This window comes from Giraffa tippelskirchi, chromosome 13 (genome assembly GCF_054371585.1).
Source record: "Giraffa tippelskirchi isolate mGirTip1 chromosome 13, T2T-mGirTip1v1.2.pri, whole genome shotgun sequence".
Lineage (NCBI taxonomy): Eukaryota > Metazoa > Chordata > Mammalia > Artiodactyla > Giraffidae > Giraffa > Giraffa tippelskirchi.
Window position 1 is genome coordinate 114,559,202 of NC_137287.1, and position 27,896 is coordinate 114,587,097.

Sequence of the window (27,896 nt, forward strand, 5' to 3'; positions counted from 1 at the left end):
GAGGAGCCTGGTTTCTTCTGGAAACCTTTCTGTCCTCCCTCTTCCCATTCACAGCCCCCGCCAGGCTCTCAGGACACTGCTGCTGGGCAGACTGCCTGGGACTGGGGGCCCCGAGGCCCCTTCCATTCTCCACAAACCCAAGTCGTCCACCCCAGACTGCAGTGCACACATCACAGGGCTGCACGACCCCAGCCATTGGCTTCTTTATTGAGCACCAGATTTTCAGCACAAGTCATCAGAGGAGGAGGAATTCGGATTCAGCCTGCCCCAGGCCCTGATCCCGGCCCAGGCACACAATCAAAGGAGAGCCATAGCCCTGCCGAGGTATATGTGTGTACGGAAAGAGGCACGTGGGCTTCATGATCATCAGTAGATGATTCTGGAAATCACAGTCTCCCTGGAAGGAGTAAAGGTAAATGTGTCGCTTGACCCTGGAGCTGTGAAGACTCCATCTGCAGGGCCAGGACTCGGAGAGGTAGCCACGACGTCTTCACGGATGCTGCTCTGCTTGAAGAGTCAGAGAAGCAAAGATTAGACAACTTGTAGTATCCAGGACATCAAACAAACAAAAAAATATCACAGGACATGAGAGCCAGAGAGGAACCCCTTTGTACAGATGGGGAGACTGAGGCTTGGAGCAAGGGAGGGCTCTGTCAAGGCCACACAGGAAGGAAGGAGCAGAACAGAGCTGCGATCTGGGCTCAACTCCCTGCCCTTGGCTTCGGGCAGCCCCGGAGATGCCCTAGATTGCCGAGACCTTTGGGAATGGGTTTCAGAAAGTCTTATCCCCAGACCAGCCTCATGAGAGCCTTGTGCAGAATGTAAGCTGGTCTTGTCATGGGCTACCACCAGCCAGGGAGTCATCACCCAGCCTGGGTGCTGCCTGGGAGAGGAGTGGAGAGCGTCCTGCTGGAGCCCCCGGAAGCCAGATGGGAACCAGGGCAGGACGCCACCCCAGCGGGTCCACCAGAAACATACCTGCAGAGGCCGAAGGGGGCATCCCATAGGCCTTATAGAGCAGATCAAGAAGCTCCCTCTTCTCATCTTCAGGGAGGAAACTGGACTTTGCCGCATTGATGTTCTGGAAGGGCCAGCACAACAGACAGCATGAAACCAGACAGCATGGAAGGGAGCCCCTGAATCTAGTAACAGTCCAGCCTCTTCATTAAACACGGGCAATTCGTTAAGCTCAGCGTGGGGAGCCCTTGTTCAGGGTCACAGGCAGCACGTGCCAGAGCAGAGACTATGAGGTTCTGTGTTCTTAAAATGGCAGGACGTGACACACAGATGCGGGAGGGAGGCTGGAGAAACCTTTGAAGATAGGGCAGGATGTATGGGGCCAGAGAGACAGCCCTGCAGGGACAGACGGAGGGGTATCAGAACCACTGAAATCAAGGGCTCATCCTGGGGGCCGGGAGTGGCCTGCAAACCACAGGTAGGATGTAGAGCTGAGCCCCTTTCAGGGGAGATGGATGACAGCATTGAGAGTCTCTCAGGGCACCTGACCCAAGCAAAGGATAGACAATCCAGTCCCAGGTCAGGATCTCAGCCATAGATGTCTTCTCTATGAAAGACATTGAACTCCGGTCCGGCTTGGCCTGGCCTGTTGAGACTCACCCCTAGTTCTCCAGAGGTTCCAGGACCTGCAGGCCACACACTCGCACAGCCCCGAGTTAAGGCTCACAGCCACTCACCAGTCTCTCAAACTCCTCTTCAGTGAAGCCCATGTCACGCTTGGTCATCTGGTAATCAGTGTCCAGAGTGGACTTGAAGATGAGCGGGTCATCCGTGTTGAGCGAGTAATTAGCCTGGTCATTTTTGAACCTGGATATGGGGGAGGGGAGCAAGGGAGCAGTGCCCGCCGTTACTCATGGACGTCCAGCCTCCTCTGAGCATCGTGGCGCCCTTGGATGCCTGGAAGATCTCATCATTGTATAGAGGAAGAAACAAATTCAGAGAACTCCGGTGACTTGTCTAAGGCCGTAAAACCAGCAACTCAAGACTTAAAGCATCCAGCCGGGGCTTAGAGCCAACTAAAGGCAGGAGAGGAGCCAAGTAGAAGGGGGCTTGGGTTGGGCTAAAAAAGCAACCCCCCCCACCCCCCAGCTATCACCCCCTGTAGCCTTCCCCTTCATAGCCGCCACTCTGGGAGAGTTGTCTGCACCGCACCCCCCACCCCGCAGCCCCGGCCATCCTCGGTCCCACTGGGATCTGACTCTTCAGACCCACCATGGAAACTGTTCTTGGCACCGTCTCTGACCGCCATCTTGTTGAGTCCAGTGGACTTTTCCTAGCTCTTACCTCACCCGACTTGTGTCGCAGAATTTTATACTGTTGACCTTTTCCCTAGATTTCTCTGACACCACCACTTGGCTTTCCTTCTGCCCATCCCTTCAGCATCACTATCCTTTCTGTCTCAGTATCACTGTCTCTCCTAGGCCCTCCTGCTCCACCACCTGCTGAGGGCGTCCCTTCTCCTTCAAACACCACATCTGCTTAGACGACTCGAGTCTTCCTCCAGCCCACAGACTGTATACCCACGTGCCTCCAGGAACCTCTACTCGGAAGTCCTGTAGGTACTGCCCACTCCACGTTCTAAACAGACTTTGGGCCCCCCTTGTAAATGGAGCCCCCCCTTGTAAAAGGAGCCCAAGATCCTTTCCTTGTCATAAGCTTGGCAGACAGACCATCAGTGCCGGCCTGACTGTGGTCACCAAGAGTTCTTGGTGAACTTCTGGGTCAGCTTTGCCCTCCTGAGGCTTCTCCCAGGACAACCTGAAGAAGGGCCAAGGCCATGGGGTGGGACTGGATGGATGGGTAGGGAAACAGACTCTCTAGGGGGAAGTGTCAAGATGATGCTGGGGGAATGCCCAGAGACCATGTGGGCAAGAGAGACTCATCTTCCTCATTGCTAGGAGGCAGAAGCTGGACTGTGGAAGTTCCCTTGTGGGTAACAGGGCATTCTGCTAGAGCTGGATGGGGCTGTAGGGCCCCCAGCTCTGCTTTCCAATAGCTGAGTGACCTTGGTCAAGTTACACCACACCCAAGCTTTGGATTCCTCACTCATAGGATGAGGACAATAATTCCTGCTTCCCAAGCACTGGAAGAGATCTCATACCCAAGAGACCCAGTGGGGCCAGCACCTGGTGCCTGCACCCCCTTCCTACCCTTGGCTCTCCTAGTAACAAAAACTGAATGGGCCCCAGGGGACCATCCCTCACCTAACAACCGGGTGCTCCGTGTCGGGCTTCCAGGCGCCTGTGAGGTAGCTGGACCAGGGGCAGACCTGGAAGAGGCAGCAGGTGGCTGGCACAAACCTCCCCATCCTCCCAGGCCACGTTGACCCCCCTTCTCCTGGCCCCGGCTGGAGCCACCTGCCCTGGCAGCATTCTTGCCCGGGTCACGCCAGTGGCGTTGTAGCTGAGCCCCACAAACCTGTCAGTCCTGGCTTTCTCCCCCACCCAGCAGCAATTAGGCCCGTGGCCATGCCCCCACGGCCCCTGACCCCTCCCCCTGTGGCCCTGGTCACGCCCCTGCACCACTGGCCCCGCCCCACTTTGCACAGCCTTCCTGTCCTCCCCTCCCCAGCCCCTCACCTCGAAGTGCATGTTTTCCTGCAGCAGCCTGTTGTAAAGGGCGGCATCCTCCAGGGTGTTGTAGCCGTGCCCCAGCCTCTCGGTCTTGAGAGTGTCCACGGCCTGTGGACAAGCAGCATGGAGCCCAGCGTGGGCCTTGGGGGGGTGGGGGAGCGGGGAGAAGGACCCCTTGGCCAACCTGCACCACTCACCTCTTTCACCACCTCGGCCGAGCCCACCTCCCCGGCATGGACCGTGCGGTGGACGCCGCTCCTCACGGCCTCCTGGAAGAGCAAGGGCAAGGTCAGGGGCGGCCTGGGGTTCTCCCCGTGGGCCCTGCCTTCCCCGCACCCTGGGGCTGAGTCAGCCTGGCCTACTTCCAGACAGTGGGGTCCGGGTGGGTTTTGTTTTTGTAACCATGTCTAAGTGGTCGCTCTCATTTATTAGACAGTTATTATGTGTCAGGCACTGTAGTTGGTTTGGATACACGATGGTAACATTCACAACTGCTCTGGTACTTGTCTTACAGGGAGGGGCAAGGGACAAACTCAGGAGCATCAGGGATCACAACCAAGGTCAGACAGCTAGGAAGTGGGGGGCCGAGCTCTGAAGCCAGGCAGGCTCCAGAGCCCCTGTTCTCCTCCTCAGGCTTCATCCCTTCCACGGGAAGGACGTCATGAGGCTTTGAGAGGTTGACTCCATCCAACCTAGTCATCCCAGCAGATGGAACAGGTCCAGAGAAGAAACAGTCTTGCCCAAGGTCACATAGCAAATCATTAGGCAGAAAGGCTCCAACACAGGACCCCCGGCATCCAGTGGGTTTTTTTCCTTAATACCAGAGTTCCAATTTCTAGAGCCCCTAGATAGCTTCCCTGGTGACTCAGACGGTAAAGAATCTGCCAGCAATGCAGGAGACTGGGGTTCAATCCTTGTGTTCAGAAGATCCCCTGGAGAAGGGAAAGACTACCCACTCCATTACTCTTGCCTGGAGAATTCCATGGACAGAGGAGCCTGGCGGGCTACAGTCTGTGGGGTTGCAAAAGAGTCAGACATGACTGAGCCACTAACACTTTAGACCCAAGTCAAGAACACTTGGGAGCCCAGGGGGCCTTGGGATCCCCAGTCCATGTGACCTACTAGGATGGAGATAAGCTCCCTGTGTGCGTCTCCCCCAAGCCTGCGGCTCCCCCACCTCCCTCCTCCATGACCCACCGCATAGGCTTCCACATGTCCAGGGAAGAGGCTGCTGCCTTCAATGGTCTCATCTCCAGCTAGGTCAATGGCCACCACAGTCTGCTCTCGGTACTTCTTACACAGCTCCACCACCTCAGAGGACCAGCCTGTGGGGGAGATGCTCGCTGGGCCTCTGGCAGTGGCACGGAGGAAAAAGACCTCCCACCCCACGCACCCCTGCCTCCCACCCAAGGCCAGCGCAAGGCAGAGGGCCCCGGGTCTTGTCTTCAAGGCCTGACTCCACAGCCTTCCGGGCCTCAGCGTCCTCTCCTCACAGAGCGGACGCCACCCGCTGCAGCACAAGGTCATAGGGATGCTTTTGCCAAGGCCCCGCGGGTAAAACACTGAGGGCAGAGTCTGGGCTCAGTAAATGACAAATGGCAGTTCTCCCTCTCGATCCCGCATACCCACCTCAACCCAGCAGAGGGGATGGAGGTCCACAAGGTTAACATTTAAACCTAAAACATAACTCACACTCGTGTTACTAAACGTATTCCAAACTACTACACACTCGCAACCAGTGAGGTCATCGTAAAGAATGAACCATCACAGGCTCTGCAACCAGATGGCCCTGGCTTCCGATCTGTGCTTTGTGCTTTGCTGATTGAGCCTCTACCTCAGTTTCATCCTCTGTCGAATGGGATACATGCTGCTAAGTTGCTTCAGTCGTGTCCGACTCTATGCGACCCCATAGATGGCAGCCCACCAGGCTCCCCCGTCCCTGGGATTCTCCAGGCAAGAACACTGGAGTGGGTTGCCATTGCCTTCTCCAGTGCGTGAAAGTGAAGTCGCTCAGTCATGTCCGACTCTTAGCAACCCCATGGACTGCAGCCCGCCAGGCTTCTCCATCCATGGGATTTTCCAGGCAAGAGTACTGGAGTGGGTTGCCATTGCCTTCTCCTGGGATACATGGTGGTTGAATTTATCGACCACTAATGTCAAACAGTGGTCCTGCCTCCTAGGCCCCTACGAGGATTAAAGAGAATACAAAAGCCACTCTGCCCAGGGAGACCCTGTGGGTTGACGTCAGCCCCTCGCTGTGGTCTCACTACTCCTTAGGGCAGAGAGACAGGGTGAGTACGGTCACCTCCTGTGACAGGCGTATCTGAGGCCCATAGAGGTGACGTGATCTGGCCAGAGTCACCCAGCCTTGGAAGCACAAGCCCTGGAGATGTGACCAGTGTCAGCCACAGGGAGACCCTTCAGGCCCCAGAGCTCAGACCCCAGTCCCAAGTTCCACAGCTGCGACAGGAGTGGGCCCAGCCCACAGAGTCTCCAGGGAGGACTGCGAGCTGGTGGGAACCTGGCTTAGGCTTTTCTCTATTGTGCAGGCTCCCTTGGTTTTGAGCCTCCTGCAGGTCACATGGCTCTCAGGCTCAGCCTCCCTGGGGAACCAAGTCTGTTGCAGGAAGTTCTGAGCCCGCCCGGAAGGAAGCCCCGCCACAGTCCAGCGGATGGGCTCAAAGGAGACTACGGGGTGGGGGATGGGGACACAGAGAAGACCGGGTACGACCCCCGTGCCCAGCCAGGTCACGGTGGTGGCATCAGATGGGCGTCCAGGGCTGGGGTCACACTCACTGGGCTGGTGGCGCATGCAACACAGGATGGACCGCACCTTCACACCGAAGTCCCGCTCCCCCTCCTGCAGGCCCTGGTTCACCAGCGACACCACCTCATCCGGGGTGAGGTCCCCTCTGTGTGTGGGGAAGAGAGGCATGGGCCCGAGACAAAGGCAGGCATAAAGGACAGAGGCTGGGACAGAGGAGGGAGGAGAGAGAGGAAGGAGGGGTCTTCCAGGAGAAGCCCTCGGCCCCACTAACCCACTGCCTCTTTGGAAAGGCCGAGGGAGACGTCCTCAAGGCCTAGGACACCCCCTTCCATCTTTCTTGGGTCTGCCTGGGGACTTTCAGACCTGGAAGTGCTGTCCAAACTGGGGGGTCATCAGACAGCCCCCTACTCAAGATGGAGAGTCATGGCTAGAAGAGGGCAAGGCGGTTGAGAGGTACCACGGGGGTCATCCCTGGGGTCTAGACAGAAGGGGCAAGAATGGGTCACACTGCTTCAGCCACCGGGTGAAGACAGGACCCCTAGATGTCACTGGATATACAAGTTCACGTTCCTAGACCATAGGCCTGTGCCCAGGACTGCGGATCACAAGACACAGCCAAATGCTTCTGCCTGAGGTAAGAACAGAAGCCCAGGTGACAGATGGGAACCACATCCCTCATGGCAGAGCCAGGCTCATCTTTCTGATGCTGCGGACCAGCTCAGGATGCAAGATCAAAGCCTTGCTTGGGCCAGGGCTCCCAGTGGGCCCCTCGGTCTCGGGCCTGGCCACCCTGCCACGGCCCTGACACAGCCCTCTGGGGGGTCACTCACTCAGCCTGGTTCCAGGGGATCGGCTCCACCTTGGAGTTGGCCAGCAGGTGCGGGCTGTAGCGCACCTCCACGTACACCACGCCCTCCTTGGCCTTCATCTCCACAAACTCATAGGCGATCCTTTTGACGGCTTCCCGGCAGCCCCTGGGAAGGGAAGAGAGGGGTTCGAGACAACCCTCCACAGGTCCCTTGGGAGCTCCAGGAGTGACAAAGCTGTCCCCAACCATGGCAGACCAAACCCACGAGGGGGCCCCCAATCCCTCATCCCCCAGTCACAAGCTCTGGGCCTCAACTGGAGAAGATCCTAGAAGCCCAGGACATCCTGTCAGCTCTGCTTCCCAACTCAATGCCAGTCCTTGCCCCCTCCAGCCCGGTTCGACCACCTCACCAGCCTCTCCATCTCCACACTTGCCCGGGTACAGCAGCTACTGCTGTCTTTTAAAAAACACCGCTCTGGGACTTCCCTGGTCCAGTGGTTAAGAATCTGCCTTGCAGTTCAGGGAACACAGGTTCAATGCCTGGTCAGGGAACTAAGATCCCACAGGCTGCCAAGCGACTAAGCATGCTGCAACTAGAGAGACCCTGCACCACAGCTACGGAGTCCCTGCACTGCAACGAGAGATCTCACGTCACACCATGCAAGACCCCGAGTGCCGTAACTAAGACCCGATGCGGCCAAAAATAAGAGGGTTGCTCCTCCACTCTGAACCCTAATGGCGTCCCACCTCATAGAGGAAATCTCCACTCTGAGACCCTGCCCACAAGGCCTGCATAATCCGGTCCCTGCCAACCTCCCCGCTCCTTCCTTGAGGCCTCCAGGGCCGCCTTTCCACCCAGCGAACAGTCAAACTAGTTCACAGGTCAGGGCCTTCGTGTTGCAGCTCCCTGGCCTGCGGGCTCTTCCTCGGATCACCCTATCCTCCCTGCTGCCTCCATTCAGAGCCTGGCTCCAGCCTCACCTCCTCAGGGAGGCCTTCCCTGGCTACTTCATTTTAAAACAGCCCCTCGCCCTTCTCCGCCCCTTCCCCTGGGCTTGTTTTCTCCCTGCCCCTTAGTGCCACTTGACATGACAGATCACGTGGTTTCTTTCTTAGCTGGTTTTCACCTCCCCAACCTAGAACATAGTCTCCATGAGACAAGGACCCTTCTGTCTTGTCGTGGCTATGATCCCTCAGCCAAGGACAGAGTCTAGGACACTGCAGCCGCTGAAATATTTCTTGAGTGATAGATGTGGGCCAGCAGGGAGGAGAAAAGGACACACAGAGGCAACAAAAGCAAAAATAGAGGAGGGGGACAGCACCAAACTAAAGGGCTTCCACATAGCAAAGGAAACCAGAAGCAGAGTGACAGGCAACCCACCCAATGGGAGAAAGTGTTTGCAAACCATACATGCGGTAAGGGAATGCCCCGAAGGTGGAAGGAATTCCTACAACTCAACAGCAAAGCAAACAACAATACAAAAGCTGATTAAAAAAAAAAAAAAAAAAAGGCAAAGGGGGACTTCCCTGTTGGTTCAGTGGCTAAGATTCTGTGCTCCCAATGCAGGGGGCCCAGGTTCGATCTCTGTTTAGGGAACTGGATCCCACGGGCCACAACTAGGACCCAGCACAGCCAAATAAATAGTTTTAGAAAATAGAGGACCTGAATAGACATTTGTCAAAAGACATACAGATGGCTAACAGGCACACGAGAAGGTGCCTGATGTCACTAATCACCAGGGAAATGCAAATCAAAACTGGTCTAAGCCTTTGGAAGCTGGCCCTCTTCTGTCTTGTGGCCAAGAGACAGGAGCTGGGTAGCAGCACAGGAGAGGCGCCTCCGCCTGTATATGAGCTCCGCCAGTCCATGTGTCCTGGCGCAGGGTGTCCAGTAGGAGGCAGCATGTATACCACAGCATCTACTGACGGGCCAAGGATGGGGGCCCTGCGGGCCCTCCAGGCTGAGCCCAGAAGCTTCCAGAAAGCAGCCAGCAGCCTTGGCACACATCTTCCTTCCTTCCCCAGGACTCCTCATTCCTGTCCTGCCACTTACCCAGCCAAAGGCTTCTATCTGTCTCGCACACCCTCCTCACGGTCCTCCAACAGCTTGTCCTCCAGACCTTTCCTTAGGTCCAGCCCTCCGGACAATAGCACACCCTTTCCCTCACAAGGCTCAGTCCATACTTCCTCCTCCAGGCAGCCTTCCCTGCCTCCTCCAGCCCCCTCCCCGTCTTCCCCCTCTGAGCTCTGGCAGCACTGACTGCCAAGGCCCAATTATCGCCTGCCTTGGGAAACTCTGCTTCGTGCCAGGAAGTTCAAGGTGACACCAGGGCGAGAATCTGGGCTTCACCCACTGCCAGTTGTGTGGTCCTGAGTAAGTTCCTTCAACTTTCCTGAGCCTCCATCCTCCTCTGCCAATGAGGAGGGGGCCCAGCTCTCAGGACTGTGAACAACTACAAAAGAGGACAGTTCTGTGAGCTGTACACATGTTACATTCTTCTATATCTAAGATAGTCTGCTATTTTTTTTTTAAATGGAAGGAATGAAAAACAAATTTAAAAATGGAAGGAATGAAAAGCAACATCAAACCAGCAGTGCCTGGCTGTCAGTAAAGGTAGCAGCTGTCCTCATAGTAACAGGGAGCTTGCTGAGGACAGCACTGTGTCCATTCCAAACCCCAGCCTGGGAGGGAGAGGGTCATAAGCCCCATTGTCTAGATGAGGAAACTGAGGCCAAGAGAGGGCAAACTTCCCCAGCATCGCAGTTATTTCATGAAAGATTCTGATACTAGGATCTGTGTTCTCAACCCCCACATTCTGTCACTTTCCTATGGAAGGAGAGGAGTTTCAGCCCATCACACCCACTTTCCAGAAGGGAAAACCAAGGCCCAAAGGTGTGGGAGATTTGCAGCAGGAGTGCGCCCAATGGTGAGAGGTAGAGCAGGGTTGCACGGAGCCTTCTCCTGCCCCACAGGCTGAGGTGTGCAGGCTGGGGGCCAGCAGCATGCCATGACTCTGCCCAGGGCCTGCGGGGTGGGAAGACTCACGCGATGGCAGGCATGTAGTAGTCGAACTTGGCCAGGAAGCCTGGGAGGCTGAGTGGCTTGTCCATGCCGATGATGTTCTGTAGCCCCTCTGCTGTGTCGGCGGGGAGAGCGATGCCCCTCTTCCTAGGGACAAAACAATGAGGATGGTGGACGACCCTGGGCAAGACCCTACCAGTTCCGGACAGGGTGCAGGTAGCCAGCTCCGCCCATTGGACAGATGGGAAAACTGAGGCCCAGGGCATACAGAACCAGGACCTAAATCCTTCCAGGACCTCCTGTCACCAAAGCCATGACCAGCCAACAAATCTCAAGGAGGACAACTGGTGTTAAAGCCCATTTAACACATGAACACACACGCACACACACACCGGTGTCTGGGAACATGGAAGGTGCAAGGGCAAGCTCGAGGTAGAGCCAGCTGATCCTGTGCCAGGTCAGGGGTTATCAGGGGCAAGAACTGCAGCACACAATGCCCGGGGCAGGGGCAGGCGCCGGACTTCCCTACCCCTCCAGGCAGCCGGCACATCAGAGAGGCTGGCCCGGCCCATTGTGCTGGCAGAGTGCCAGGGCCTCCCCAGCTCTCTCCCCAGCCCCCCACACATGGCCGCTCAGTACAGGCTGGCTGAGAACAGCCCTTCTGCTCCGGGGCCTCTGTTTCTCCGCAGGGCTCCCTGCCTCCTCCCAGTCGGGGCCCACAGGATGCAAGGCTGGGCTGGCTTTCTAGCTTCTCTGCTCTTCTGGGCCCTGCTCCCACCCATGGGTCACCCCTGGGCCTCAGTTTTTCCACTTGTAAGATAAAAACGACAGGCAAAGAACCCCAGACATTCAAGAGATGCTTCTCCCTTGAGGCTCAAGAGATCAAAGGAACTCTAGGAAACAAACAGGCAGAGAAAGCTTTAAAACCTTAAAATGAACAGCCTCAAGGAGAGGAGACAATGCTCCATCCTTGAAATGAGAATACTCCTTTTAAAAAGCGGACATTCAGGGAGGAAGAAAGAGCTCTCAGAGATCTAGAAGAATAGGGCAGTGAACATCAGGATGTAATAAGAGGAATGGAAAATAGAATTGAGAAAATCCTCCGGCAAGTAGAACAAAAGACAAGATAAAAAAAATAGGAGCAAATGATTAAGAAAATTAAGTGATTCATCAAAGACGTTCGGCCTCCAGTGACCTGCAGAGCAAGAACAGAAGACAGAAGGGATGACACTGCCAATGAAATGGAAAATGGACCGAAGTGTTGCAGTCCTTTTAATAGCTTGTTATTAAAATATTAAAATGCTTCTCTACATAAATACCTGTTCCCTAAGTCCCCCTAAACATGTCCTCTTCCGCTTCAAGGTGATCCCAGGCCTCATGAGTGTCCTGTGGGTATCACCAGGGATCACCCTGTTGCTCAAGCTCCTACTCAGGCCTCTGTCCCTGCCAGGTGTCCCCAGGGAAGATGATGCCCATGGTGTGGTCCTGGCACCAAGGTCAGGTGCTCAATGCCCCCTGGGCCTTCCCCTGCTGGCCAGCCTGCCTCAAAGTCACCCTCATGAGGCCATCCCCAGTCACCGCAGCCTCTGCAGAGCCCATACCAGTTGTTAGATGCTATATTTGGCATATCTTTCTGGGAGCTGGTGGGTGGAAGGCAGAGAAGGTAAGGCTAAGCCTCCGGCTCCCATATTCCCAAACACAGTGGCCACATTTGCCGCAGGCCCCCTGGACCAATCCAGAGATCCAGAAGCATATAGCATGCAGAATCTTAGTTCCCTGACTAGGGATCGAACCTGTGCCCCCTGCACTGGAAGTGGAGAGTCTGAACTGCTGGACCACCAGGGAAGTCCAAGATCCAGAGCTTTCAGTCTTCTCCCTCTGTCCATCGCCATCTGAGGACCCACAGTGTGCTGGGCCCTGGATTGATAGCCAAGACCAAGGCAGACCCTTGTGTCTGACCGCCCCATTGTGCCTCCTCCGAAGCCGCACCCTCTCCCAGGCTCCACATTTCCTAATGTGGCTCCTCCTTCCTGGCGCTAGTTAGGGTCAAGACCCCACCTGCCAATGCAGGAGACACTAGAGACACAGATTCAATTCCTGGATTGGGAAGGTCCCCTGGAGGAGGGCATGGCAGCCCACTGCAGTATTCTTGCCTGGAGAATCCCATGGACAGAGGAGCCCGGCGGGCTACAGTCTACAGGGTCGCAAAAGAATCGGACACGACTGAAGCGACTTAGCGCACACACACTCCTCCAACCACCCAGTTGCCCGAATCCAAGTTAGGGGCCTCCCCCAGATGCCATCTCCCTTACTCATCAACAGCTCGTCCCCAAGCCCTAGTTATTTCATCCTAAATATTTCTCCCATTAGTCTCTTCTTCTCCACAGCCACCCAAGAGAGATCTTTTTACCCCACAGATAGAGTACCTGGGAAGGCTTTTTGGAGGAGGGGACAGTTAAGCAAAGAGTGAGATTGTCCTTTTCCCCTGTGGGAGCAGGAAGAGAGATATAGGCAGGCAGGATCAGACCCCTGCTAGAGCCCCAGGAAGAAGTAGTGAGAAAATTCCAGGGCAGGGCAGCAGCAGATCAGAGCGGGGCCAGTGGTAGATGAACCAAGAGGCAGGTAGTGCCAGACAGGGGCTTCGTAGGAGCTGGGACCTTATCCTGAAAGCCCCAGGAAGTCACTGAAGGATTCCAAGCATGGGGGTGACATGCAAAGATGTACTTTTTAAAGAGCTCCTCCTGGCTGGGGTGTGGGGAACAGAGGAAAACCAGGACAGAAGCCAGAGCTGTTGCAGCAGTCCCCTAGGAGATGGTCCAGCACCTCTGGAAGCAGCTAGACTAAGTTGTAAAGCTCCTCCCTGGGACCCAAGGTTGAGACAGGAAGGAATTGTTCCTAGGTCCCCTGCCACCTGGTGGCTCAAATGGTAAAGAATCCACCTGCAATGCAGGAGACCCGGGTTCGATCTCTGGGTTAGGAAGATCCCCTAGAAGAGGGCATGACAACCCACTCCAGTATTCTTGCCTGGAGAATCCCATGGACCGAGGAGCCTGGAAGGCTGCATACAGTCAGTGGCGTCACAAAGAGTCAGACATGATGACTGAGTGGCTAACACTTTTCACTTTCCCCTGCCACCCACAGCCACTCACGACAGCCAAACCTCTCTCCACCGAGGGCCAAGCTCAGTTCTTAGATGGCTCCCCAGTCAGCCATGGCCATGCCCTGGTTTTTGCTCAATTCTCTGCCTTCCTTGGTGTTGCGATACACTGAGAGCCAAGAAGATTTCCTCTTCTTGGGCTCCAAAATCGCTGCAGACGGGGACTGCAGCCGTGAAATCAGAAGACAACTGCTTCTTGGCAGGAAAGCTATGACACATCTAGACAGTGCGTTGAAAAGCAGAGACATTACTCTGCCCACAAAGATCTGTATAGTCAAGGCAATGGTCTTCCCAGTGGTCACATATGGTTGTGCGAGCTGGACCAAAGAAAAGGCAGAATGCCAAGAATTGATGCCTTCGAACTGTGGTGCTGGAGAAGACTCCTGAAAGCCCCTTGGACAGCAAGATCAAAACAGTCAATCCTAAGGAAGATCAACCCTGAATATTCACTGGAAGGACTGATGCTGAAACTGAAGCTCCAGTTTTTTGGTCATCTGATGCAAACAGACGACTCATTGGAAAAGTTCCCGATGCTGGGAAAGATTGAGGGCAGAAGGAGAAGAGGGCATCAGAGGATGAGATGGCTGAACAGCCTCACCAATGCAATAAACATGAAGTTGGGCAAACTCTGGCAGATAGTAAGGGACAGAGAGGCCTGGAGGGCTGCAGTTCATGGGGTCTCAAAGAGTTGGACATGACTGAGTGACTGAACAACAGCAATAACAAGAGCCCAATAAAGAGGATGAACACAGGCTTTGGTGTTCAAAGTCCATCCTCCTCCAGTAGGAACCAAGTCACCTTGGGCAGGAGCTGTCCCCCTGAGAACCTCCACATCCTTGTCAGTCAAACACAGATCATACTTTCTTTTCAAGGTACAGGGAAGAACAAATGAGACTATTTGTGTGTCCAGGGAAAGATGGCAGACTCTCAAGTCCAATGACCTGGGTTTAAATCCCGGCTCTTATTTAAAGGCTGTGTGATCTTGGGTAAGTTACCCAAATTCTTTGCTTATTAGGTCTGGCATGTTTGAGAACACTTGGCATGAACTCACCTAGAAGTAGCAGAAGAGGTCAAAGGGATTAACACAGGCTTTGTAGAACTTCAAGGGCCACGTGTGGACACTGGCTTTGACCCCGAGAAAGTCGGGAGGGTTTGAGCAAGGAAGCGATCCAATTGCACAATGTTCTAAGATGACTGTTCTGACCGCAGTACTGTGGGGACAGTAGATGGGGGAGGCCAGGGTGGACACCTGGAGACCAGTCAGGAAGTCACTGCAATAGTCCAATGGCTCAGACCAATGGTGACGGGAGGAGACAGTGGTCAGATTTAGAATGGGCTTTGGAGAAGAGTGGCAGAGTCAGGAAGGAGATTGAGAAGGAAATGAAAGCCCCCAGAGACGAGACAGAAGAAGAAACAGGTGAGGGAACCCCCTGTTGGTCCAGTGGTTGGGACTCTCTAGTCTCACTGCCGAGGGCCCGGGTCTGACTCTTGGTCAGGGAACTAAGATCCCGCAAGCCATGTGGCATGGGAGCCTCAAAAAAAAAAAAGACAGGTGAGAACACATACAATGGAGGCCCAAGTCACAGGGCAGGTAAAAGGCCACTGGATTTGGCTGGGGTAGAGGAGGCGTCAGACCAGACCATGCTTCCCCCTCTCAGCCCCAGCCCACCCCACCTGGGAGGCCCCCAGCAAGTTCTGTCCATGTCCCAGTCTGCCTGACTCCCTGGTCCCCTGCCTGCTGACCTCAAGATCAAACTCCAGCCGGATCAAACCCACACCCCTTCTCTAGAGCCCAAAGAAGTGCCTAGACGGTTCCCAGGATGCCAAGTGGACGTGGGAAACAGAAAACCCAACCAGCTGCCCTACAAGGGCTACTCCCTTTCCTCCTGCCTCCACCCTGCCCTGGACACTCTCAGATTCTTGCTCCACTAATGAGCGTGATATGAGCCCTTAATGGGTGCCTGCTATTAGATCCCATCTGGGCGCCTGGTTAATCCACCCTAATGGCCTCATTAGGGACCCTGTGTCAACAGCTGATACTTGACATTGGGCAAAGGACAGGCAGAGATAAGCCCAGTGGCTTCACCCCACTTAGTCAGAGCCATAGGTTACAATTAATAATAGTAATATCATCATAAAGTGACATTTATGGAGCACGTAGCATGCTTGCCCTCAGCTAAGTATTTTTTGTGCAATACTTCATTGAAACCTCCAGCTCACTGGGGCAATGGTCAGGGGCATGGACTCAGGATCAGACCTGTTTACATCACAACTTACTTCCCCTACCCTGACTTGGTTTCCTTGCTGGTAAGTTGGGGACAGTAACATACCCACCTCACAAGTTGTCACGAGATTTCAGTAAGTCAATCCAAACAACATGGAACTCTCCAGAGGCCTCCTGGGGAAGAAGGCCTCTTATCTGTGGATTTACCTGCCATAATATAAGATGGTTTCGGGCTTGATGGCTCCATCCAGGTGGACATGCAGTTCTACCTGCAAGGGTGCAGAGGGAAAAGAGAAAAAACAAGCACCCATAAACTGGAGAATCCTGAGGACAGAGGGGCTGGTGGGCTACAGTCCATGGGGCAGCCAAGAGTTGGACATGACTGAAGTGACTTGAACGCGATGCTGTGTTTGTTTCAGGTGGACAGCAAAGGGACTCAGCCATACATATACATGTATCCATTCTCCCCTTGCGTTCCAAGTTGCTTCCCCACAGGGAAGACCAGGCAAGAATACTGGAGTGGGTTGCCATGCCCTCCTCCAGGGGATCTTCCCGACTCAGGGGTTGAACCAGAGCCTCTAACGTATCCAGCATTGGCAGGTAGTTTCTTTACCACTAGCACCACCTGGGAAGCCCTAATTGGCTATACTCCAGTACAAAATAAAGTTTTTGTTTTTTCTTAAAAGATCTTCCCACAACTCCAGAAAGGGCACTAGCTACTTGGCTATCTTGGTGATCCTATTCCATATGCTCATTCCCACCAACAACACTCGGGACACAAAGCTAAAAGCTTACTGACAGGGACTTGGGGGCCAGCTCATCAGACTGGACTCCCAGCTCTGCCTCTTCTCTGGCTGTGTGATCTTAGACAAGACACTTGAGCTCTCTGAGCCTGTTTCCTCAACAGCCAAAAAGAATGCCTCCCTGTCCAAGAACAATTTAAGGATTTTAAAAGGTGGCAGGTTCAGCCCACGGGCAAGAGCCCCTGCATCTTGGCCACAGTCCTTCACACAGGCTGTTAAGAAAAGCAGAGTAGGTGCTGGGAGATGGTGGGGAAGCAACTGCCATCTCTCTGCTCCAGGTCATGCAAGAGCTTTTCCCCAGCCAGGGAGAGACTCAGACTATTTTTAATAAACATCTCTACCAGGGCGGGGCCTTCTCTGGAACCTGGGAGTTGGGACAAGAAGTGGCCACCCTGGCTGGGGAGGAAGTAGCCAGGGACCCACTGGCCCAAGGGCATCCCAGGACCACCCACATGAGCTGCCTCCTGTGCGGGAAACCCAGCTTGGGGCCCTCAGGGGGCCAGCAGGGCCAGCAAGCCCCCCATCAGTGGGATATCAGAGTAATCAGATCTCTCCGGAAGTCATTCAGCTGGCAAAGGACCAACTCTGTTGCAGACTCTGCATCTAGTGAGTTGTTGGGTTCCCTGACAAGATGAATTGAATGCAGACTCAGCCAAAAGTTGATTGGATTCTCAAAAAGTACTCTGCCCCGGGAACACTGAAGGGCGGGGAACTGCCAACCAGCTGTTCGACCTTGGACAGGTGACCTCACCTCTCTGAGCCTCCAGTTTCTTTTTTTTTTTTAAGTCTTTATTGAATTTGTCACAATATTGCCTCTCTTTTATGTTTTGGGTTTTTTTGGCCACAAGGCAAGTGGGATCTCAGCTCCCTGACCAGGGATCCAACCCGCACTCCCTGCATTGGAGGAGTCTTGGTCCCATGAGGCTTACAGTCCAGCAAGAGAGAGAGACGTTAAGTAAGTGTCACACTGGTAAATGCACAGTTACAAGCCAAGTCAGCTCCTGGGAGGCATGAACGCAGACCTACCAAAGAGGTAACAAACAAAAGAACTCACTCAGCTAGAGGGCCGATGATGGTTTCCCAGAGAAAACAGAGGTTGAGCTAAGAGCTAAGGATGAAATTTCCTAAAGGAAATCAACCCTGAATATTCATTGGAAGGACTGATGCTGAAGCTCCAATACTTTGACCATCTGATGCAAAGAGCTGACTCACTGAAAAAGACCCTGATGCTGGGAAAGACTGAGGGCAGAAGAAGATGGGGGCAACAGAGGATGAGAAGGTTGGATGGCATCACTGACTCAATGGACATGAGTTTGAGCAAACTCTGGGAGATAGTGAAGGACAAGGAAGTATAGTGTGCTGCAGTTCATGGGGTATCAAAGAGTCAGACATGACTTAGTGACTGAACAACAACAGGCAAAAGAGGTGGTGAGCAGGAAGGCCGGAAGAGCATTTAGACAGAGGGAACAGCATGTACGAAGGCCATGCAGTGGGAGTAGAACATGGTGTGAGAGGGACTGAACACAGGTCCAGAGAGGGGAGCACTATTGGGACTGGAGATGCTGTAGGGGCACAAGGAGGATTGGGTTCTGATCTGAGAGCAACAGAGACATGGGTTTGATGCTGAAGAGGGCAATGCCTAGCTAGAGACCGCTGCAGTCAAGTTTTGAGTGATGATGATGTCTCAGACCAGGGTGGTGAGGCCAACATGCCAGGTGGACAGAAAGGAGTGTCAAGGAGGATGCTCAGGCCTGGGTGAGAAGCGATTCTGACACTGATACAGAGAGCCCAGGAAGAGGATCAAGCTCTGAGCAGGGAGGAGGGGTGGAGGCATGGAGAGAGAAGCACAGTCAGTGTGATCTTGGGTATGTGAAGCTGGGACGCCGCTGAGACCTTCACGTGCACGGGGACTGAGCCAGTGGCTATGCAGGTCTGGGGTTCCCAGAGAGAACCAGGCTGGAGATGTGAGTAGGAATACGGAGGCTGTGGTCTTGAATGAGCTCCCTCAGGGAGGAAACATAGAGGAAAGAGCATGAAAGGAAGCCTGGACAAGCACCAGCGCCCAGTGGCTTACAGAAGCATGTGAGCCTGGAGAAGAGCTGCCGGAGAGATGGAAGGGAAGCCAGGAGCGTGGGGGCTGCAGAAGGCGAGAGGTGAGCAGATTTCAAGAGGGAGGAGTCCTCTCCCCAGCCCCTGCGGCTGGTGCAGGGGGCCGAATGGTGAGCCCCCCAAAAGACAGCTATATCCTAATCCCCAGAACACAGACTTCCATATAGGACAAAAGATGGGATGAAAAATCTTGAGAAGAGGAGTTTTTACTGGAATATCTGGGTGGGCCCTACACCCAATCCCCTTTTCCCTCATGAGGGAGGCAGAGAGTTTTGAGAGACACACACGAGAGGAAGCAGCACTGGGACCACGGCAGCAAATGTAAGTGAGGTGACCGCAAGCCAAGGGACACCTGGAGCCCCCAGAAGCTGAAGAGCTGACAAATGGTTACGAGAAGGCAGGAGAGGGTCCCTCTGAGAAGGAGAAAATAGAGGAAGAGTCAGCAGGGGGAAGGGACAAGGAGAGCTAACAGCTCCAGGCAGAGGGACATGCAGGCATTGTGTGTCTAAGTCAAGCGGTGAGAGATGAGGCCAGAGAGAAAGGTAGGCGGGTGGAAGGCAGGGAGTTCTCAGAGGTCACAGTAAAGGGCAATCTGCTGAAGGGTTTCCCACAGGGGGAGTCACCTTGGAAAAGCTTCCTCTGGCTGCTGTGCGGAAAGCAGGCTGAACAGAAGTCAGAACAGAGGACAGAGACCTGAGGGTGTGGTCCAGATGGGAGATAAGCCCCACAGGGAAGACCTGCTGCAGCACCAGAGAGGGTACATGTTAAGGGAGAAGGAACTGACTTGTTCCTGGGAAAGGAGGCCTCAGGGAGCCCGCAGGATACAGGCAGCAAGGGCACCCTGGGGGGAGGGAAAGCAGAACCTGCCTCTTGCACCCACCCCCCCAATCCCCACTGCCCCCCTACTCCCATTGCCCCCCCCACCTCCCCCACCCCCTGTGCTCTTCAGGGCCTCCTGGGAAGCTGCCCAGACATATTTCAGGGGAGGAACAGAGGTCAGGAACTGCCTGCACTGGCGGTCCACGCTCAGGCAGGCCTCCTACTGCACTTTCTGGAAAACAGATGACCCATGGAGAAAGCTGTCAGCAAACCCCAGATGACAAGCGGCACAAGCTCAGAGACGGGGGTGGGGGGACCCTGCTCTGTCAGCCCCCTTCAGGGGAAAGAAACAGCAGTGACCTCCAATTTACCATCTCCTATGTTCTGGACCATCTATATGCATCATTTTATATCACCCTTGCTGGGAAAGATTGAAGGCGGGAGAAGTGGACGACAGAGGATGAGATAGCTGGATGGCATCACTGACTCGATGGACGTGAGTTTGAGTAAGCTCCAGGAGTTGGCGATGGGACAGGGAGGCCTGGCGTGCTGCAGTCCATGGGGTCACAAAGAGTCAGACACGACTGAGCGACTGAACTGAACTGAATATCATGCTTACAACCAGGGAGGTAGGGAGTTCACTCCCATTTTACACATGAGGAAACTGAGGCTCACGAAAGTATCCAAGGATGCAGAGGCAGTGATGGAGTTAGGATTTGAACCCAGGTTTGAACTGAGCACCTGCTCTACTGTGCAGGCCTAACCTCAGAGGTAAGGAGCTGCTTACTGTTATCAGACCCCTTATTTCCTTTCATCTTTGCCCCTAGGCAAGCTCCTCGGGGGACACCCTAGCTCCATGTTGCAGATGGGGAAATGCACTTGCCAAGCTGAGCTCAGAGAAATTCAGGAACCTGCCAGGTTACCCAGACCAACAGGGGCAGACCTGGGGCAGAACCCGAGCCCCTCCACCTCTAACCCAAGTCCTGCCCACCGGCCATACTACCTCCCTAGAACTTGCAGCACAGCTACGCTAGGCCTCCTGAGTGCTGGGCGGCGGGGGTGGGGGTGGGGGTGGAGAATCTCAACCCCCGCCCCCTGCGCTCACTTTCCACGAGGCTGACACAGCAAGCATCTGACAGAACTGCAGGAAATCCTGCAGGAAATCCTCCAGGTCTGAACAGGAAACATCCCCAGTTACCAAAAAATATTTACTACGTCCCCCCACCCCCAGGTGCCAGGCACTGTGGTAAACACCGGGAATCTGTGCTCTCAGGAGATACCAGGCAGGCAGGTGAGGCCCAGGAAGGAATATGCACTCCCCAAGGTCCCTGGTGACTCAGTGGTGCAGAATCCGCCTGCCAGTGGAGGAGACCTCGGTTTGATCCCTGGGCCATGAAGGTCCCCTCGAGAAGGGAGTGGCTACCCACTCCAGTATTCTTGCCTGGAGAATCCCATGGACCGAGGAGCCTGGGGGACTATATGGTCCATGGGATCGCAAGGAGTCAGACATGACTTAGCTGCTAAACAACAACAACAACAACAAAGGTGACACAGGGTGTCAGTGGCAGGGCCAGGATGAGAGCCAGGTCTTGAAATCTAGGACCAGACACTCCCAGATCTGACTCCCACTCACGACTGGCCGGGCTGTCTACCTTCAAGGCACACCTGAACCAGACTACTTCTCCCCAGCACCCCACCCCCAACTCACCAAACATACCCATTTTGTTTTCATCTCCCTGACTTTTATTTTTATTTATTTACTTAATGTTGTAGGCCACACTGTGCAGCATGCGGGATCTTCGTTCCTCAACCAGGGATTGAACCTCTGCTCCCTGCATTGGGAGCTCAGAGTCTTAACCACTGGGACCACCAGGGAAGTCGCCATCCCACTGACTTTTTCAACTCACTCATCATGCCTGTGTCCCTGACTCTCAGTTCCCTTGAAGCAGGGACTTTGTGCCATCCTGCTGGGCCCCCAGTGCCCAAGACAGAGCCCCGCACAGTAGGAGGTGCTCAGTAGGTGCTGAACAACTAAGCGATTGTTTTCTCCTCTTCCTGTCCTAGGTCAGCAGTGCTGTGTCCTCTCTCTGCAGCAAGGAAGGGCTGACCTACCTGCCTTGGGCCTGGCAGAGAACCCAGATGGGGCAGAGCAGCCAGGGTGGCTTGACCAGCCCCCAGGACCTGGGCACTGCAGTCAGAACCAGGAGGAACCACAGGTGCCCATGACCCTTCTTAGCCCCACTCTTGGCACTGAGTTGGGCAACACCAGGGGTCAGTACCCTCATGCCACCACAACCTCTCAGCCAACTTTTGGGGTGGTGTCAGGAGACAGAGCAGCCTCAGGGCTGCCATTGTTTCAACCACACCTCCTCCAAGAAGTCCTCTGGGCTCAGCCCCATCTGCGCCTGTAGCTCTGAGGTATAGAGCAGAAAGGGTCGAGCAGACCCTCAGTGCCTCCGGCTGACTCAGGGCCCAGGTGAGCTCCCTGGGCCTCTGTGAGCTTCCCCAGAGGGTTTCACAGATGGCAAGGTGTGTCCTCAGCCAGGGGTCAACCTATGGGGCAACAGCCTGGGAACTCAGCAAGGTTACCCCCATTTTAGAGATAAGAAGACTGAGGCTCAGTGAAATTTGAGAACTTGCCCTAGGGCACAGTCTAATGAGTGCCACGCCCAGAAGCTGTTTGATTCTAAAGCAGGAGGTGTAACCACCACAGCACACTCTGTTCATCCTGCTGATGAGTCAGGGCTGGTTAAGTCAAAACAGGATGATTAATAACCATGATGAGGGCGATCTATAGCAGCTGGCATTGGCCTGCCCACTCACCTAGGCCTGAACTTGGTGTTTTAGGTAGGGTGGATACAAATATGATTTCCATTTTACAGATGGGGAAACTGAGGCACAGAAAAGCAACTCCCTTAAGAACCCCAGAGATTGTCTCTCCCCTCACCTTGCTCCTCTGGGGCCTCAGAACCTAAGGAGTGAGGGTGAGATGGCCCCCATCCGTCTATACATATAGGCTTGAACCTCACCTTGGCTGCCCCGGCCTATTCTTCTCCCCTGTCCAACTCCAGGCCACAGTCCTACCCTTCTCCGGCCCAGGGGCATCCCCCAGGACAACAGGGCAGGCAGACAAGCCTCTTCCAGCTCCCAGGGGCCCTTCCCACGCAGGCCAAGCCCACCCTGAGGTCAGACGTAGTATCGGGAGGCTGTCTGCCCTGCCCGCCCTGCCCAGCCTCGACCTGTGACCCCGGACACCACACCTCCCCTCTCTGGCCCTTGCTTCTTCCTCTGTGAAACACAAGGCTTGAAGGAAACCCAATCTCTCTCTTCCCCTCCCTCCCAACTGCCACGTGCACTGTAACGGGTAAGGCCAGAGGGCTCTTCCCGGCCAGGCCGCATTTTTCTTTTAACAGGTGGCTCTAGCAACAGCAAAGCCCCAAAAGCCCACAGCAGTGCTAACCCAGTGGGCTTTGTGGCCAGAAGACAAGAGGCAAGAGCGAGAGCTGCAGGTGGAGAGGCCACCGCAGCCCCCACCGCGGTCCCCGGGGAGGAAATGTACCGCTGAGGACCTGCCTGCCAGCTAGGTGCTTCACAGGCCCCAGTCAGCATCCATTTCCCCCCAAGAACTGCGTGACTCTGGCTTTATCAGCCCACTTTACAGAGAAGGAAACTGGCAAGGATCCATGCTCAGTCTGTCTGAAGCCCACGGCCACGCTGATGCTAACTCTGCCCCCGCCCCCACAGCTGCTAAGTCGCTTCAGTCGTGTCCGACTCTGTGCGACCCCATAGATGGCAGCCCACCAGGCTCCGCCGTCCCTAGGATTCTCCAGGCAAGAACAATGGAGTGGGTTGCCATTTCCTTCTCCAATGCATGAAAGTGAAAAGTGAAAGTGAAGTCGCTCAGTCGTGTCCGACTCTTAGCGACCCCACGAACTGCAGCCTACCAGGCTCCTCTGTCCATGGGATTTTCCAGGCAAGAGTACTGGAGTGGGTCGCCATTGTTTCCTCCCTAACTCTGCCCCCGCCCCCCCAGAGTGGGGTGTAAATCTGCAAAGCAGTTAACAGCACCTACCTCGGTCTTGGGTAGGTCTGGGTTCACGTCTAGCTCTGGTGTTTTCTGACAGTGTGACTTTGACAAGTTCCTTCCCCTCTCTGAGCCTCAGTCTCCTTATATGTATATGAAGATAACAGGACTGTATTTTTTTTTTAATTTTTGCACCATATGTTTCTGCAGTTCCCCTACCAGGGATCCAACCCACACCCCCTTCATTGGAAAGCGGAATCTTAACCACTGGACCGCCGGGGAAGTTCCATAATAGGACTTACTTTAAAGGACTGCTGTGAGCATTAAATGAGTTAATATACACAAAGCAGTTAGAACAGTGCCTGAAACAGAGTAAACATTCAAATAAGAGAAAGAAACAGGTATGTTAGACATTGAGCCTCAATACTCTGCATGAGCAGGGGGCCTGGGCTGTTGCAACCTGGACCAGCTCCCTCTCCAGCCTACAGCTTCAAGGCTGTCAGATTTTGCATAGCCTTGAACAAGCCACTTCACCTGTCATGCCTTAGTTTCATCATCTGTAAATGGGGATGGAAACATCTGCGTTGTCAAGCTGTCCAGAGGATTCTGTGAGATAAATCACCCAGGTGCCTGGTACCCACAAACACTCAAATGATAGCATCATTACTGTTAGTACAATGACAGCCATGTGATCAGCATCACCCTCCATGACACTGAACTCCTGAGGGCCATGAGATTTTCCAGCCTTGCCTCTTGTGGAAACAGACTGATAAGGGCCACTCCTCCACCTGCCTTTGTACCTCCTCCAGTGCCCAGCAGGTGTTCAGGAAGTTATTTGTTGGAATAACATAATCAGAGCAGGTAGGCAGCTGCCTAGGATTTTGCTCCTCAAAGTGTGGTCTGTGACCCAGCAGCATTAGCACCTCCTGGGAGCTTGTTAGGAGCTCAGCATCTCAGGCCCCAAACCCAGATCTCCTGATTCAGAGTCTGAACGCTAACAAGTGTCAGGTGATGTGAATACACATGAAAATTTGGAAGACATGGTCTTGCTTTGACTTCTCAAAGTTGGCCAGTCCTGAGAAACCAAAGAACCCAGCAGCGGCTTCTGTCCCAGAGAGGCCCACACCTGGGGCACCATCACTCCTAGTGGCTTCTGCAGAGGCAGTTCAGGAAAGCTGGCTAGGGCGTGGAATTTTTGAAGCCAGCCCACCCTGGGCTCTAACCCCAGCATCACCACATCCTAGCTGTGTGACCGTAGGCCTCATTAATTTCTGTGTCTCTCTGTTCATCTGTAAAATGAGACGACACCAGCTACCACCCAGAGTCACTGCTAGGATCAAGTGAATTAATGAAGGGTAGTATATTCAGACGGAGAAGGCAATGGCATCCCACTCCAGTACTCTTGCCTGGAAAATCCCATGGACGAAGGAGCCTGGTAAGCTGCAGTCCATGGGGTTGCTAAGAGTCGGACATGACTGAGCGACTTCACTTTCACTTTTCACTTTCGTGCATTGGAGAAGGAAATAGCAACCCACTCCATTGTTCTTGCCTGGAGAATCCCAGGGATGGAGGAGCCTGGTGGGCTGCCGTCTATGGGGTCGCACAGAGTCGGACACGACTGAAGCGACTTAGCAGTAGCAGTATATTCAGAATGGTGCCTGGCACAGAGCAATAATTCAACTCAATAGGTTCTAGCTATTAATTCTAGTGGTTCCCCATCCCACACAGGGGAAGGCAGGGAGTTGGCTCTGGTCACAATGGCTGAGATCCACACGCCTGGCTTCACTGACCAGCTCGGACACATTCCCTCCTCTCAATAATACAAAATGTATCGCATCTCACGTATGTCGTGGGTGACACGCTATCTTCCCTCTCAAGCATTGCCTTTTAATCTTTGGACACCTCCGTTACAGGTGGAGCCCATTTCCCAGCTGCAGAAACCGAGGCCCAGAGAGGAGAAATGGCCTGCCAGCTTGAAGCAGAGAGGATTGGAAGAGGCCCAAATAATGGGGACGATAATAGTCCCTCCTTTACAGCGCTGTTACAGAGGTGTTGCAAGGTGTTGGTGCATATAGCAAGTTCTACAGAAGGGTCATCTGTTATTTCTCTCCATAACCCCCATTTCACTCCCAGTCAAGAGGTTCTGTCTACTGCCTTGGGGTGCATATTAGGGTAAGATGGCTCCCCAGCCGAAAGGCAGGGGGACTCCCAAAGCATTGAAAACAGGGAATTCCCTGGCAGTCCAGTGGTTTGGCTCTGTGTTTTCACCAAGATCCTGCCAGGGGACTTCCCTGGGGGTCCAGTGGTTAAGACAATGCACTTTCACTGCAGAAGGCATGGGTTCCATCCCTGATCAGGGAACTAAGATCCAGCATGCCACGTGCACAGCCAAAACAATTAATTTAAAAAAAGGGGGGGTACTTCAAAGGAACGAAGCACTAATGATGGGGCTTGGGGCATCCAGGTGAGCTGTGAAGGAGGCATGCGGATGGCAGACGTTCAGCCCCAGTGCCTGAAACATCTGGCAGGGAGCAGCAGAGGCGTTTGCCCTCTGGTGGGGGCATCAGAAGTGGGGACCAGGCCTTACCTTGTCAGAGTCCACCTTCCCCTTCTCCCCCACCCCCAGGACTCTCACCCATGCTTTAGCGATACCTGCCATCATCACTCACACCTGTTTCTCAGAGAGGCAAGTTGAGGCTGATTGCAGTTCCTTCCTCTGACCCCACCCAACCTGTCTCAAACCCTACGAGCTGATTCACTCTGCTGGACAGACTCCTGGGTTCCTTTCTCTGGACTCTCTCAGTGCTCCCAAGCCTGCCAAATGGGCCCAGACCCTCCCTAACCCCACCATTCCCAAGACAACACAGCTGGTGGGAGAAGGGACAAGGAATGTATCCCTTGGCGGCTAGTGGCCATGGCTTGGCCCAGAGTGAACCCTATGGGGGCCCAAGGCCTAAGGCCCATCCACCCCCTCTAATGTGGGGAGAGGGGTTACCTGTTCCCCTCCCTACCCTTTCTGGCATGGCCCACTGCTTTCACAGGCACATCCACAAACCAGGGTTCCTTGGTGCTCACAAAACAGTCATAGTGTTGGAGCCTAAAGCTGTTTCCATTCACCCTGCACTCCTGTGTTGTTCACACTAGATGCCTGTGGGTGTAGACACAGGGGCCCTTTTGACAGCCAAGGTTCAGTTAAGCCACCTGCCTAGGCTGCTCAGCACAGGCATTGCTCGGATACCCATTTGACAGACAGTGAAACTGAAACCCAGATGGGCCAAATCAGGGGCAGAAGCAGAACTTGGAGGCCAGCCAGGGGCGCCTCCAGATTCAGGACCCTTCCTGTCTCACTGCCTCTCATTAACCGGCCTGGAGGCGGGCAAGGACCTGAGCCGAGGGAAGAACGCGCCTGCAGCTGCCCCGTTTGCTCCCGGGGCCGTGGATGCCCCCAAGCCCTCCAGCCAGACAAGGAGCCGGACCCCGGAACCCGAGCCCCCGCCCGCGCTCACTTTGGGCTTGTCGAAAGCTGGCGTCTGGGCCATGGTGCCAAGCTTGCGCCCCAGCGCTGCTCGCTCTGCCGAAGGAAGATCGCTGGTCCCCACTGGGTCGATGGCGGGTCCGCTTCCCCGGGGGCCCCGCAGTGACCGCGGCCCGCCACGCTCCTCTTACGGGGCCCGGCCCCGCCCCCGCCGTCCGGGCCCTGCCCCCGCCCCGCCCCCTCGCCGGAGCCCCCGCCCCGCCCCTCCCAGTCAACCAGCACGCTGAGCATTTCCTGGAATTTCTGCCGCGCCGGTTGGACAAACCCGAGTTCCCTCGGAGCCTTGGCTTGCCCCATGTCTCTGGCCCGGGACCCCGGGTTGGAGCCACCTGTGGGCTCGACTCCAGCCGCCTGGCCGAACTCTGCCGCCTGCCCGGTCCCTCCTGCAGAGGCTCACACTACTGCCTGGGCGCCTACATGTGTCAGGCTCCAGCTGGAAACTGGGAAATCGGTGCGCTTCGCAAACTTCGTGGGGCTCGCACTCTACCGGACAAGACACACGCTCATCGCAGAATCACACGACAGAAATGTATAATCAAGAAGATTTAACGGGGACCAGTCGTGGTCGGCAGATGGGGGAAGGCTTCTCCGGGGATCTTAAAGATTTTATCAAGTGAAGGGGGTTGGGGTTGGTGGGGGTGGAGTGGAAGAGGGCAGCCCGGGTGGAGAGGGCTTTCTGTGCTGGAGACCCCAGGGAGCTGGGGAATGAAAAGAGGAGGGGGCACACAGCAAATTCTCTCCTAGGCGTTTACCCTTGAGAAACGACCCACGGTGCAGCCGGAGCACGCCTACAAAAATGTTCCCACAGTGCTGTTTCTAATAGCAAAAACATTCCAAACATCCAGCTGCGCATTCCCAGGCGGGTGGGCAAATAAACTGGAATATTCACACCATGGAATATTATACAGCAGTGAAATTGAATGAACTTCAGACAACAACACAGATCTATCTCACAAACAATGCTAAATAAAATAAGTCGCAGAAAACTACATACAGGATGATGCAACATTTGGAATGTATAATGAAAGCAACACCCAA

The 27,896-nt window shown here is 54.6% G+C and overlaps 2 protein-coding genes across 8 annotated transcripts in view; one reads left to right on the forward strand and one right to left on the reverse strand.

The window, feature by feature from the left end:
- Positions 1–4,078, forward strand: part of PKIG (cAMP-dependent protein kinase inhibitor gamma) — a 79,696-nt gene extending 75,618 nt beyond the window's left edge. For all 6 annotated transcript variants that reach the window (XR_014073156.1, XR_014073157.1, XR_014073155.1 and 3 more), the window contains one exon: positions 2,439–4,078. The gene's annotated coding sequence lies outside the window, so the exon portion shown is untranslated. The remainder of the gene's footprint in view (positions 1–2,438) is intronic.
- ADA (adenosine deaminase) lies at positions 180–27,008 on the reverse strand. Of its 2 annotated transcripts, none has more exons than XM_081557076.1 (12): positions 26,830–27,008; positions 15,776–15,837; positions 10,212–10,334; positions 7,188–7,331; positions 6,387–6,502; positions 4,788–4,915; positions 3,788–3,859; positions 3,597–3,698; positions 3,222–3,286; positions 1,695–1,824; positions 979–1,081; positions 180–504 (listed from the first exon to the last, which is right to left on the reverse strand). In XM_081557076.1, the coding sequence occupies exons 1-12, from the start codon at positions 26,860–26,862 to the stop codon at positions 491–493; spliced, it is 1,092 nt and encodes a 363-aa protein (XP_081413202.1). In that variant the 5' UTR covers positions 26,863–27,008; the 3' UTR covers positions 180–490. The 2 variants fall into 2 exon arrangements, with proteins under 2 accessions (XP_081413202.1, XP_081413201.1); XM_081557075.1 differs by having other exon boundaries at positions 180–507.
- Between the last annotated feature and the right edge of the window lie 888 nt (positions 27,009–27,896).